This window comes from Zootermopsis nevadensis, unplaced genomic scaffold (genome assembly GCF_977971745.1).
Source record: "Zootermopsis nevadensis isolate Lab colony 2312 unplaced genomic scaffold, Znev_1.0 Znev_ptg000022l, whole genome shotgun sequence".
Taxonomy (NCBI): Eukaryota; Metazoa; Arthropoda; class Insecta; order Blattodea; family Termopsidae; genus Zootermopsis; species Zootermopsis nevadensis.
The window spans coordinates 14,054,606-14,066,874 of record NW_028259154.1 but is presented as its reverse complement, the minus strand read 5'-3'; the positions used below and the strand labels follow the sequence as shown (position 1 = coordinate 14,066,874).

The following is a 12,269-nucleotide window of genomic DNA, read 5'->3' as shown; positions in this document are numbered from 1 at the left end:
TGTATGTTTTCTTTGTCAGTCTGAACGTAACTATATAATGGAGGTAGTTTGTGAAGCTACGCAGTCTTCAGACACGCAGGTTCGAGTCGCGGCGCTACAATGTCTGGTAAAGATTATGTCACTGTATTACCAATACATGGAAACATACATGGGGCAGGCATTATTTCCCATCACCTTGGAAGCTATGAAATCGGATATTGATGAAGTTGCGTTACAAGGCATTGAATTCTGGTCCAACGTGAGTGATGAAGAAGTGGACTTGGCCATAGAGGACAGTGAAGCAGCGGAAGCGGGACGGCCACCTCAAAGGACTTCTAGGTTCTATGCAAAAGGAGCACTACAGTTTCTTGTTCCTGTTTTAGTGCAGAAACTTACAAAGCAGGTTAGTTGAGAACATTAATATGGTAGAATATCAGAGTGTTAATCAGTTCATTAATCAAAATTTGAACTTTACTTTTCCTCTTCAAATTAACATGGTCATACTTGCTGTAGTTTCTTCTTACTCTGCATTCTTTGCATAGAATGTATGGAATGACGCAATGTAGGTGAATTTACATCTGTTCCTGGGCTTTATTTCCTAAGTATCAGAATGTAATTGAATGAAATTTGATTCTGGGGATTTACACAAATCTGTTGTGGAAATGTAATTTTAGTTCATCTTAATTCATTATTACATCTATACTTTATGTGAGGCTCATACATAAATATTGAAATGGCAAATATCCATTCTGATACATATTTTCTCTCTTGAATTTTGCTTGGAGTTTGTAGCCACAATAAAGTTTTCCAATCCAAACGTAACAGCTCACACTCTGATATTTGTATTTCTTTGATGTTTCATTTCACTTTTCAGGAGGAATATGATGATGAGGATGATTGGAACCCCAGTAAAGCAGCAGGTGTATGTCTCATGCTGCTGGCTACATGCTGCGAAGATAATATTGTGCCATTTGTTCTCCCCTTTGTCAAAGACAACATCAAAAGTGCTGATTGGAGGTTCAGGGATGCTGCCCTCATGGCTTTTGGTAAGATGTATTTGTATGGCGTAGAGTATGGTGGTCCATCCTTTTTCTTTCCTTTGGCCAAGAATAATTTTCCCTTTGGGGCCAGTGACTAAAAAACCTCTTCTGTCACTTCTTCTTCTTCTTCGATGGCTCTCTGGTCTGTGTTCGGTCCACAGCCTCCTCAATTCTCCTCTTCCATTTGGTCCTCTGTTAGGTCCGTCTGTCCGAGGCTTTGATCGAGGTTTTGAAACATCTTCCTTTTTACGGTGCAAGGTTGTTAGCCTTGCGACCAACCCCCAACCTGGAGGCCCAGTGTACCTGTCTTAGTGTGACCTCTCCCCCTCGACCAATCTGGCTAGGGAGACCCTACCAGAAGCTATGCTACCGCCAGCGTAGCTCTTGGGGTCACTGAGGTACTCGAGCCCCACCACCACGACAAGGTGCAGGTGCCATTAACAGTACTTAATTCATAAATGACAAATGACAATTGTACATGGTGAAATATAAATTTTACTTAAATGTACATGAATTACTATGCACTCACATTGTATCTATATCCTTCATATTTTTTGTTAATCGCTATATAAAATTTCATTCTATATAATCTAAGCTTCTGCAAGTGTCATCAAATAAACCATAAATTAATAAATGTACCTGCTTCCCTAATATCCATCTAAATGTAATCCGTCCCTTCTCCGTCTTCCAACTAGCTGTTTTTGAAGAGGTTTTTCCACTGAAGTTCCCAGTCTCCCGCCTCAATTCTTAACGCATATCCATATAATTCTAATTGCAGGCATTTGTCTGGCACTTATGGTGTGTACTGAACGTCAGTGGTTCTTTTCAGGATCGATTCTTGGTGGATTGGATGTGGGTACCTTGAAACCACTTGTAGAACAGGCAATGCCAACACTAATAGAGGCCATGTATGACACTAGCGTTGTAGTGAGGGATACGGCAGCTTGGACATTTGGCCGTGTGTGCGAGATTATCCCTGACGCAGCTATTAATGAGACGTATTTGAAACCACTTTTGGAGAGTCTAGTCGCTGGATTGAAGTCGGAACCCAGAGTTGCGGCAAATGTGTGTTGGGCATTTACTGGCTTGGCAGAGGCAAGCTATGAGCAGGCAGAAGGAAACGAGGATGAGGCACAGCCAGACACATACTGCTTATCGGAATACTTTGAGTATATTGTGCAGAGACTGCTTGAAACAACAGACAGGCCAGATGGAGCACAGGTATGACTTGGGTTTGATGTTGGAAGTAAGATATTAGCTTGCGGATGTAAGTGGTAACATAACTTTAGAACCAGGCCTGCTCGTGACTTACAATGGTCTTGCACATGTTTATTTGTCTTTAGTATAATAAGTGCAGTTTTCTGGAGCATGTCACTTATTCATCTTTTTACTCAGCATCATACTCTCTTTAAAATCTTACGAAACAGATGCCATTTTCTTTTTTCATTATTGTTTAACGTTATGACTGGAAATCATTGAAATCTTTAACAGTGTAGGCCATTCTGTACTGTCAGTCAAAATTAAATTAAATTAATAGCGTATTACATGCGCGTTGAAATGGTAATACGTTCTAACCTCAAAATGGCATTGACATCGCCCTCATCCAAATAATACGTAATTGTATTCTGCCGAGGAAATAGTTTTCAAAGCGTAAGGTGTAGATTCACGAGACTTTGTACACGGTTTTAGGACCAGGAAAATTGGGTTAAGGCTTTTATGTTCTTTAATGGAATATTTCATAATGTGGCATAGATTAAGAGTACCTGACATGGGAAAGAATGTATTATTTGTGCATCGCTTATGCACAGGCTAATCTGCGATCAGCAGCGTACGAAGCTTTGATGGAAATGGTAAAGAACTCTCCACGAGACTGCTACGTAACTGTGCAGAAGACCACAATGGTTATTTTGGAGCGACTGCAACAGGTGCTGCAGATGGAAACGCACATTCAGAGCCACAGTGACCGAGCGCAGTACAACGACTTGCAGAGCCTCCTCTGTGCAACTTTGCAGGTGAGACAGTGACCATTTGCCTTCATCTACTGCAGAGATTAAGAATGCAGCTCCACCTATAGTTATTCCTTTTAGTGTGATGTTTCCCTTATCTGATATTAGAGATTCTGAAAGTTTTCCATACGTGGGGCCACAGTCACCCTTTCTTATCAACTCAAAGTTCACAAGGTTATGAGCGAAGATACTTTGACACTCTGTTGAAATTCCACGGTAGTTCATTAAAAATGCTGATGAAACAGGCCTTCTGTTGCAGACAAGTTCAGATGTTGAATTTTGTGTAATAGAATCTGTTATTCTGCGTTTGCTTGAGTAATGTATGATTGTCAGTATTGTTAAACATGTTGGTGTCAATATTGCAGAGTGTACTGAGGAAGGTAACTGCAGAGGATGCTCCCCAAATATCAGATGCTATCATGACTGCGCTTCTTCAGATGTTCAATTCCAATTCGTGTAAGGCAGGCGGTGTCCAGGAAGACGCATTAATGGCAGTGTCGACACTAGTAGAGGTGTTGGGAGAGGGATTCATGAAGTACATGGAGGCATTTAAACCGTTCCTTTGTCTTGGTCTTCAGAACCATGCTGAATATCAGGTACGCATGTACATTCATTCTCATAATATTAATTTTGTTTGTAGATATGTGAGGTTATTAATTTTAAATCTGTGCCTGAGCCTAGCAAATTTTGCGAGCTCTGCTCTCAAACTTAAGCTTTTGAAAATGTATTAAAGGTACCAAATGTTTGACGGAAGTCTGTGGTAGAAAGGCAAGTTGAATAATTTAGAAAAACTAAAGTTCTGGGGGGTCTCAGGTAATTTCTTCCATTCAGTTTTTTCATAGGTAAAGTCTTTTATGCATTTCTCATCTCCCCATTTGCGTTAACATTCCTCACTCACTTTAATCTTTAATCACATCTGGTGAACAGTACAGATTATACATCTCGTTATGCGGCTTCCCTCGTAGATAATTTGGATGGGTAGCTGTCAGGTCAATTTGTTTAAATTCTGTTTTAACGGAGTTGTTTAAAAATGTTTTCCAGGTGTGTGGTGCTGCAGTGGGATTGACAGGAGATATCTGTCGAGCTTTGAAGAATAAAATTCTTCCTTTTTGCGATGAGATAATGACATTGCTTCTTGCAAACCTTGGTGTGAGTGTTTTTAGTTCAATGTGACTTATTTCATGCTGTAACATGTTGTTACTAGGAACAATTATTTAGGCAATAAACAAATGTTTATAGATGGACAGGTAATTATTCTCTTTAGGTGTCTTTGTTTAGTGCGCATTTCCAAGTTAGATAATGAGATGTCGCTTCAGAAATCATTACCGAAATAACTTCCAATTCTGACTTTTTAATATTTTGTAGTAACTCTTGCCGCAATCTTTCAGTAAAACATAAAATCTGATGTGTATAACAAAATCATTTGAGATGTTTGTTTTCTAGGATAACACAGTTCATCGGTCAGTGAAGCCTCAGATCCTCTCTGCATTTGGAGATATTGCTCTGAGTATTGGTCCAGCATTTAAGAAATATTTTGACGTTGTTCTGCAGACGTTGGTTCAAGCTTCACAAGCTCAAGTAGATCGGGTGAGTGAGAGTTGCAGTAGCTCATATTGAATTTGTTTCTGTATTGAAAGGTGAATGGGGTGGGACTAGTGTTTTATGTATCATATTAAACAAAAACAGTGGACACTAATATGAGTAGTGATTCAGAGGTGTGTTCTCCTTCTTCTATGGCTCTCCGGTCCGTGTTCGGTCCACGGCCTCCTCAATTCTCCTCTTCCATTCGGTCCTCTGTTAGGTCCGTCTGTGATTGAGGTTTCGAAATATCTTCCTTTTTACGGTGCAAGGTTGTTAGCTTTGTGACCAACCCCCAATCTGGAGGGCCGGGGTACCTGTCTTAGTGTGACCTCTCCCCCTCGACCAATTTGGCTAGGGAGGCCCTACCAGTAGCTCTTGGGGTCACTGAGGCACTCAAGCACCACCACTACGACAAGAAGAGGTGTGTTACATGGCAGAATTTTACACCGATTCATAGATTCACTGTGCTGATGCCCAGACTGAAATGTTAAGCAAACAGTTTAATGTAGAAAAATGTAAGAAATTGATTTTAATGATTTCGTAAAGGGGAAACAGTCTATTCCTCTTCCAAGTTCTGTCAGCAATATTTACTAATTACTTAGTAAAGTCTAAATGTTATTCTTGTTCTGAAAACTGATAATTATTGACAGAATATCTCGATAGACAAGCACATCGAAACAATTGTCATTTTGGAACTGCCAATGGCTTGTTATTGCTGTTGTCTTTTTCCTCCATGTCATTTAATTCATTGCTTTTGTCCCAAAAATTGATGGATACGCATTGCGTAACTTTGTTCTGAGCTAATTCTTTATAGAAACCTTTCTTTAGCAGTTCTCAGTAACTGTTGTTTTATGGACGAGTCCCTTCGTATTAGAAAGTCTAAAATTCTTGTTTATTACAGTGAAACCTCTATCTATCGTTCCCGGAACTATCGTTTTCCCGGATGCATCGTCCGTTTTGTTCGGTCCCGAATACATCCCATATAAAATAATGTTACATTTTCCCGCTTCTATCGTTCCTCGAACTATCGTTTTATCGCATCGATCGTTCAAAAATCTTAGTCCCGGCCAACAATTTTCCCGCAATGATCGTTTCTGAGAAATTAAAATGCTGGGTTTTGAGATAAATTAATACCGAAAGACGCACAATGTTTTTGGAATACACAGTAGCGGTAACCTGTTATGTCGCCCAACCAGCACAGATCCTTTTGGAATGAGGGGTCAGCGGTGCAGGGGTGATAGTTGGAGTGAATGGCGGTGCTCATTGTCAGAAATTTTACGATTTTAATTAGGGTGCACTCATATTTCGTTCCAGAGATGCCAAATGGCATGTGCACTGTGAATTTCTTCACAAATGCTTTTATTACAAGTACAAAGGAAAGGCTGGCGGCACTTTTCATTCTTCTGGTTCATCTCGTTTCCAGTGGTTCAGTGTCTTCTACGGCTACGTTTCGTCGTGTTCGGCAGTAACAGTACTTCCATTCTTCCTGTTATTGTTCCAGTCTATACTTTTGTTGTTGTTCCCGTAAATATTTTGTTATTCCTCTTACTCCTGTTAATTATTTTGTTATTATTCCTGTACCATGTCTCGCCCACTAAAGCAAGTCAGAACTCTTCAAGAAAGATTAAAAATCATAGAAGAAGTGGAGAAGAATCCATTTGAAAAAAGAATCGACATTGCTAAACGCCTTGGATTAGCACCATCTACTTTAAATTCAATAGTTGCAAAGAAGAAAGAAATCCGAAAACAAACTGACAAGTGCGGTAATTCATGCAAAAAAAGGAAATCCGGAAGAAAATCAACTTTCAGTGAGCTAGAAAGTGTCCTCTTCACTTGGTACCAGCAATCGCGGGCCTCAGGAATTCCTGTTGATGGCAACATCTTGCGGGAAAAAGCCAAGACAATAGCCGCAAGACTGAATATTGAAAATTTTGCAGCGTCGAATGGCTGGATTAGTAGGTTTAAAGAACGACATGGTATGGTCTACAAGAAGTTAGCCGGCGAAAGTGCTGCTGTGGATGTGGAAGTAACGGAGCTGTGGCTCGAGAGACTGCCAACACTGCTGGAGGGATATGAGCCGCGGGACATTTATAATGCGGATGAGACCGGACTTTTCTACAACGCCCTCCCAGATAGGACTCTGGCATTGAAAGGTGAATCTTGCCACGGGGGAATACGTGCAAAACACCGAATTACTGTTCTTCTGTGTGTTAACAGTGACGGTAGTGACAAACGGGTTCCGATTGTAGTTGGAAAATCACGAAAACCGCGTTGTTTCAAAAACATGAAAAAACTTCCGGTGAAATATCACGCCAACAAAAAGGCTTGGATGACAACAGACATCTTTACGGCGTTTTTAAGTTCTCTGGATGCCTCCATGGGCGCACAAGGCAGAAAGATTTTGCTGTTTGTTGATAATTGTGCCGCTCATCCGAAGGACACGACATTTCTACGAAATGTGAAAGTCGTGCAGTATCCAGCAAATTGCACGAGCGTCTTGCAACCGCTTGATTTGGGCATCATAAAATCTTTCAAGCAGTTGTATAGAAAGCGCCTTGTGCAAACAGCTGTATGTGCAATGGATGCTGGGAAGGATGTCAACATGAAAATTGACGTGCTACAAGCAATTCATTTCACAGTGGCAGCTTGGCGGCATGTCTCCCAACCAACTGTTCTGAATTGTTTTCACAAAGGTGGCTACGGGTGTGAACTTCGTGCAGAAGCAGACTCTAACGTCAGTGTGGATGAGCATGATGGCTTTCACGAAGACTGGAATAGATTTGGCGCCGTGAAAGACGTGGTTAAATTTGGTGACTACGCGGCAGTAGACAGCGAGCTTGCTACATGCGGAGTCGACACGATTGATGAGTTGTGTGACGATCGCGAAGGGGGTGGGAGCGGTGAGGAAGACGACGAAGCACACGCTGCATTGGCAAAAGTGAAGTCGTTCTTTTATGCCCATAATATTAGCGAACGTGACGAGGAAAACATTTTGAACGTGGAAAGTACTCTGTTTGGTCTAAAACGTAAAGTTTCGACAAACCAGTTGTCCATTAAAGACTTTTTTGGTAAAAAGAAGTAACTTTGAAAGAGAAACATTGTTTTTTTTTTAAATTTTTAATGCTTTCCCGCATCTATCGTTTTCCCGCATCTATCGTTTTTATTTCCCACCCCCGCCGAAAACGATGCATCGAGGTTTCACTGTAGAAGAATTTCTTCCTTTGCTTTAATCCACTAAATTGTGATTGTTTTATATTGATACTGGTAAATTATTATTATTATTATTTATTTACTGCAATTTTGTTTTCACCTGGTGGTAGTGGTTCTTTCACTACACAGTTACAACAAAATATATATAATACAAACAAGTACACTTCATAGAACACCCTACATACATAACTAGACATCCACCCCCTACAAAAACGTTCCACCTTACACGGACACACATACACACAATACAAAAACACACATCCATTAATTAATCACAATACTTTAGAGTAGAATATAAAGTCAGACCTCAGTACATGAAACTTTTATCCCAAAGAACTGAAGCACTTCATCACTTTGAGACTAAGACACTTCACTTCCCTTATCACCATCTAATCCCCACTTAATAACCCTTTGCGTGTAACTACTTTTTTGACCCTCTTTCTACATTTGCTTAATTTACAGGGGAAAGACTCTAGCATGCCTGGAGGTAATTGGTTCCAGCTTCTTATGGTAAAGAGTAATTTGTTTGCAAGGTTAAATCTAATTTGCTGTCTGATCTAGTTCGTACACTTTTCCGAGCTTTAATTGGAGCAGTGTGCGTAGATTTTAATAATGAATTATGTTAACAGACTGATTACGACATGGTCGACTATCTGAATGAGCTGCGTGAAGGCGTGTTGGAGGCATATACTGGTATCGTGCAGGGATTGAAAGGTGACGGAACTGCGCCCACTCCAGATATACAGTTGCTGGAACCCCATGTCACATTCATTGTGCAGTTCATTACATTTGTAGCCCAGGATTCTGATCACTCGGATAGTAATGTGGCAGCTTCTGCTGGCCTCGTAGGGTGAGTTATTGGTATTTATTAGCTGTTGAATATAATATCAGGTTTGTCTTTATTTATTACACGCAGATTCTGGTTAAATCAGGACATCGCGTAATCAAAAATGGTAATTGCAAAATATTTTTTATGTTATAATTGTAATGGAAGAAGCAAAGTCTATAATGAGAACTTTATTGTAGCAAGGAAGTAATTTTGTTAATGTAAGATTTGAGGTTTTCACAACAGTGAATATGAAGATTTCTGTCTTCTGGGTTGTTGCGCTGTGCAGTCTGGTTGATGTTAACCAACGTTTCATCGGTCATACTGCCTCCGTCATCAGGGCGATGAATATCAGTATGACCTCTGAAACGTTGGTTACCATTGACCAGACTACACAGCACAACAACCCAGAAGACAGAAATCTTCTATTTTGTTAATGTTGTATTTGACAGGGAGGGCTTTTTTCAGCGCCTTTATTACGGTGGCCATGAATTATCTATAACCTTCTGCACTGATTGCTTTTGCGATTTTGTTTCTAATGCTATCTATAGCTGGTAGCTTGTAAATACTGTTAACCCACTTCCTTATTCTAGGAGAAGAAAATCCGCTTTCCAGATGTTAACTGTGGTAGCATACACCTCCAAATTTTAGACAGTGAAAAATGTCCATTTTGTTTTGTACTCCACTGAGATGCAGAAACCAGTTATTTTCTTCCACCCAGCTTTACAGCTTTTCTCACATGTTATTTGTGGTGCCAATTGGTCATGCCAATAATTTAATGACAAACAGCGTGTGAGGACTAATATTTCTACGTTTGCTTTTGTCAGTAAGACAACTTAGCAGCAGTGAACTGTGACAGGAATGTTAGTTCTGGTTTATGTCACATGGTTGGAGGAAACGTTACTTTGATAATGAATGTGTGTATCCCAAGTACTGTTACTGTCTTCCTGTTTTAGTGATTTGTGCACTGCATTTGGTGCTAAGATGCTGCCGTTACTAGATGTGGAGCCCATAAATGAATTGCTGTCCCAAGGAAGACGTTCCCGAGCGTCAAAAACGAAGACGCTGGCCACGTGGGCTACGAAGGAGGTCCGCAAGCTCAAGACGGCCACCTCCAGCTGGTAAGTGATTTATTTGAAAATTCAGTAGGATTGTGATTAGGTGTGCAGACACTTCAACATTTTAGGTTTGGTCGGAATATTTTGCGAATGTTTTAATGAATCGTTCTTTTGGCGCTGATACACAGCTTTTTAAAATTTAGCCGAGGGGCATATGCATGGAATGAAAGAATGAGTCACTTGTTTTATTGTTTATAAGCCTGTTTATCACATTGGTTTTTCACACACTTTTAAGTCTATTAAATGCTTCTAAATACTTTGGAATTAACTTTGAGAAATGAAGAGCAGATGAAATTTGGGGAATGCATGTGTAGTGAATTAATTTTAGTTAATATATGGTAAATTAGGAATGTAGAGATTTGAAGTTACATAGAATTAAGTATAGTAGACATTTGAATGTAGGGATGTGTTGATGTCATTTCCTGGCATTGAGTAAAGTAGCAAGGCTAGCTCACCTTACTCTCAGGGGATGAGAAAGAAAAATTAACCGGAAATGCAGACGTAGCCATTAGGCAGTCAGCAGAAGTATGGGAAAATGCGAACGAAAAAGTTGACAAGGGAAGTGGGAGATAGATCACTGTCAGAACCGCTGGAACTCTGAGGATACAAGGAGGTCACTGATGCCATGGACAAGGGGCAGCTGATCGGCTACTGATAACAGGTAAGTGCTGAGACGATGACTCCGAGTATGGTATGGGTAGAACGATACATCTTCAAAATTTACGTAACCAGAGTGTTGTTGAGATAAAGTGAACTAGCCTGAGTAGGAATGCAATTTATGTAATAATTAGTGTTAGAAATAAATGGTGTATAATCTTAGGGAACACGCTGTAGCTTCACTGGAAGAAATATTATATCAGGTGAGCTTGTTTAAGCTGACGACAGCATCCTTGTGATCTTGCCTTGCTCCATTCCAAGCCACGCTACCAACATTAGTAGGACTCAACCTATCCAAATTATCACCATTACACATGTTAACATTCAGTTTAGGATATTCTACCTCCTGTCTAGGGATTTGGGGTAGCTTAGTCAGTGTTTGATTACGGACTGGACATGCCAGGGTTCAGTCCCAGGCAGGGGCAAAGGATTTTTCTTTTAGACTCTGAGGCCCACCCAGCTTCCTGTGCATTGGGTACTGGAGACTTTCTCTGGGATTAGAGCATGACCTGGGCATGATGCTGACCACTCACCCCCATCTAGTTTTGAGGTCAAGAATGAGTAGGAGCTGTACCCCTTCAGGTGCCTCCACATTGCATAATGGGACAGCTTTGCTTTTTATCTCTATATAGAAACAAAAAAAAATTAAATATGCGAAATATAAATTTCTGTCTTGTTTAGTTTGGATGTGAAACTTGCGTCTGTTAATCTAATGACAGACTTCAATCAAGGGCATTTGAGAATAGTGCACTGAGAGCATTTGTTGAAGTGACAGGGAGGACGGAGAATGTGATGCTATAACAAGCTTCATAATTAATAATCTTCATTTATATTGTTAGGGATCTACAAACAATTCAGGTATAAGCAAATGATTCAGTCATGGTAACCAAATTAATGTAACATTAGAGAGGAAATTTCAGAGGGGGGTTACAGTATGAAGATTTTGGATTTGATATTATTTTAGATAAATTTGTGGTTTTGAAAATAAGCAGGAAGACATGTTGCCGTTATTGCATTAGTTGTGATCTTGGCTGAGCTCGTTAGTTTGGTTTGTTCTCCGAAGCATGATTCATTACATTGTTAGACATTCACACTGCTTGTATTGTACCTACGGTGGATAAATGTTAGTTTGGTTGTTAGTACTGAACAGAGCATGTGTGGAATGTGTCGTACTAAGCTTCCACCAACCCAGTTCCATTCTGTTAGGTGCCAAGTTAAATGGCGTGGACAGCAGCAATAATGAAAGACTTTAAAAGACCTTGCTGCAGATGATAAAAGGATGCTTTGTAATCTTTGTGCAGACAAGTACAATAGTTTAGTCATCACTGTGTGTGTAGGTATTATTTTCGTTGATGCGCTTTCACTTTTGATGTGCCAGGCCTGGGGGCATCTGCAATTATTGCTATGTGGAGAGTTCATAACATATTTACCAGATGCATTTCCAGGATCTGAGGTCAGGTATGTTCTGCCCTATCTAATATGACCTTTGCCTCAGAAATCGTAGCTGATGTGGTTTGTCTGATTAGAATAAATACGACGGTTTGTCATGTAGTTATACCAGTATTTTGCAGAAGCACACTGACTGCTTATATTCTGCGTAAATTGCTGTTTAAATTTAGCATCTCCTTTCACATTGCAAATTTTTTCCTCTTGCCAAGATATGTACGACAGTGTGTCCACAAAGTCCCTTCAGTGTTCTGAAAAATTGTGGTGAGCAAACAAATTGAGCTAGCCACATGCTAGTGAAACTTCCAGGCTCAATTTGTTTCCTCGCCACAGTTTTTCAAAACTCCGAAGGGACTTTGTGGACATACTATATACTTCACAGTGAATATTTTAAGTTACAAAGATT

At 40.1% G+C, this 12,269-nt stretch overlaps 2 protein-coding genes across 6 annotated transcripts in view; both read left to right on the top strand.

The window, feature by feature from the left end:
- CarT (Carcinine transporter) overlaps positions 1–12,269 on the top strand; it is a 73,873-nt gene that overhangs the window by 32,804 nt on the left and 28,800 nt on the right. Inside the window, exon 1 of one of the 3 annotated variants that reach the window (XM_087353661.1) lies at positions 9,629–9,763. The exons of the other annotated variants lie outside the window; for them this stretch is intronic. The gene's annotated coding sequence lies outside the window, so the exon portion shown is untranslated. Of the gene's footprint in view, positions 1–9,628; positions 9,764–12,269 lie in introns of those variants that run through there. 3 annotated transcript variants of the gene reach the window in all.
- The window catches only part of LOC110838575 (Importin subunit beta Fs(2)Ket), a 28,733-nt gene that overhangs the window by 12,399 nt on the left and 4,065 nt on the right, over positions 1–12,269 (top strand). For 2 of the 3 annotated variants that reach the window (XM_087353655.1, XM_087353657.1), the window contains exons 7-15: positions 20–382; positions 854–1,025; positions 1,849–2,240; positions 2,828–3,031; positions 3,391–3,621; positions 4,067–4,174; positions 4,469–4,612; positions 8,446–8,666; positions 9,599–9,763. In XM_087353655.1, the coding sequence (XP_087209781.1) occupies positions 20–382; positions 854–1,025; positions 1,849–2,240; positions 2,828–3,031; positions 3,391–3,621; positions 4,067–4,174; positions 4,469–4,612; positions 8,446–8,666; positions 9,599–9,763 (2,000 nt within the window). Of the gene's footprint in view, positions 1–19; positions 383–853; positions 1,026–1,848; positions 2,241–2,827; positions 3,032–3,390; positions 3,622–4,066; positions 4,175–4,468; positions 4,613–8,445; positions 8,667–9,598; positions 9,768–12,269 lie in introns of those variants that run through there. The other variant, XM_087353656.1, reaches the window with a different exon arrangement.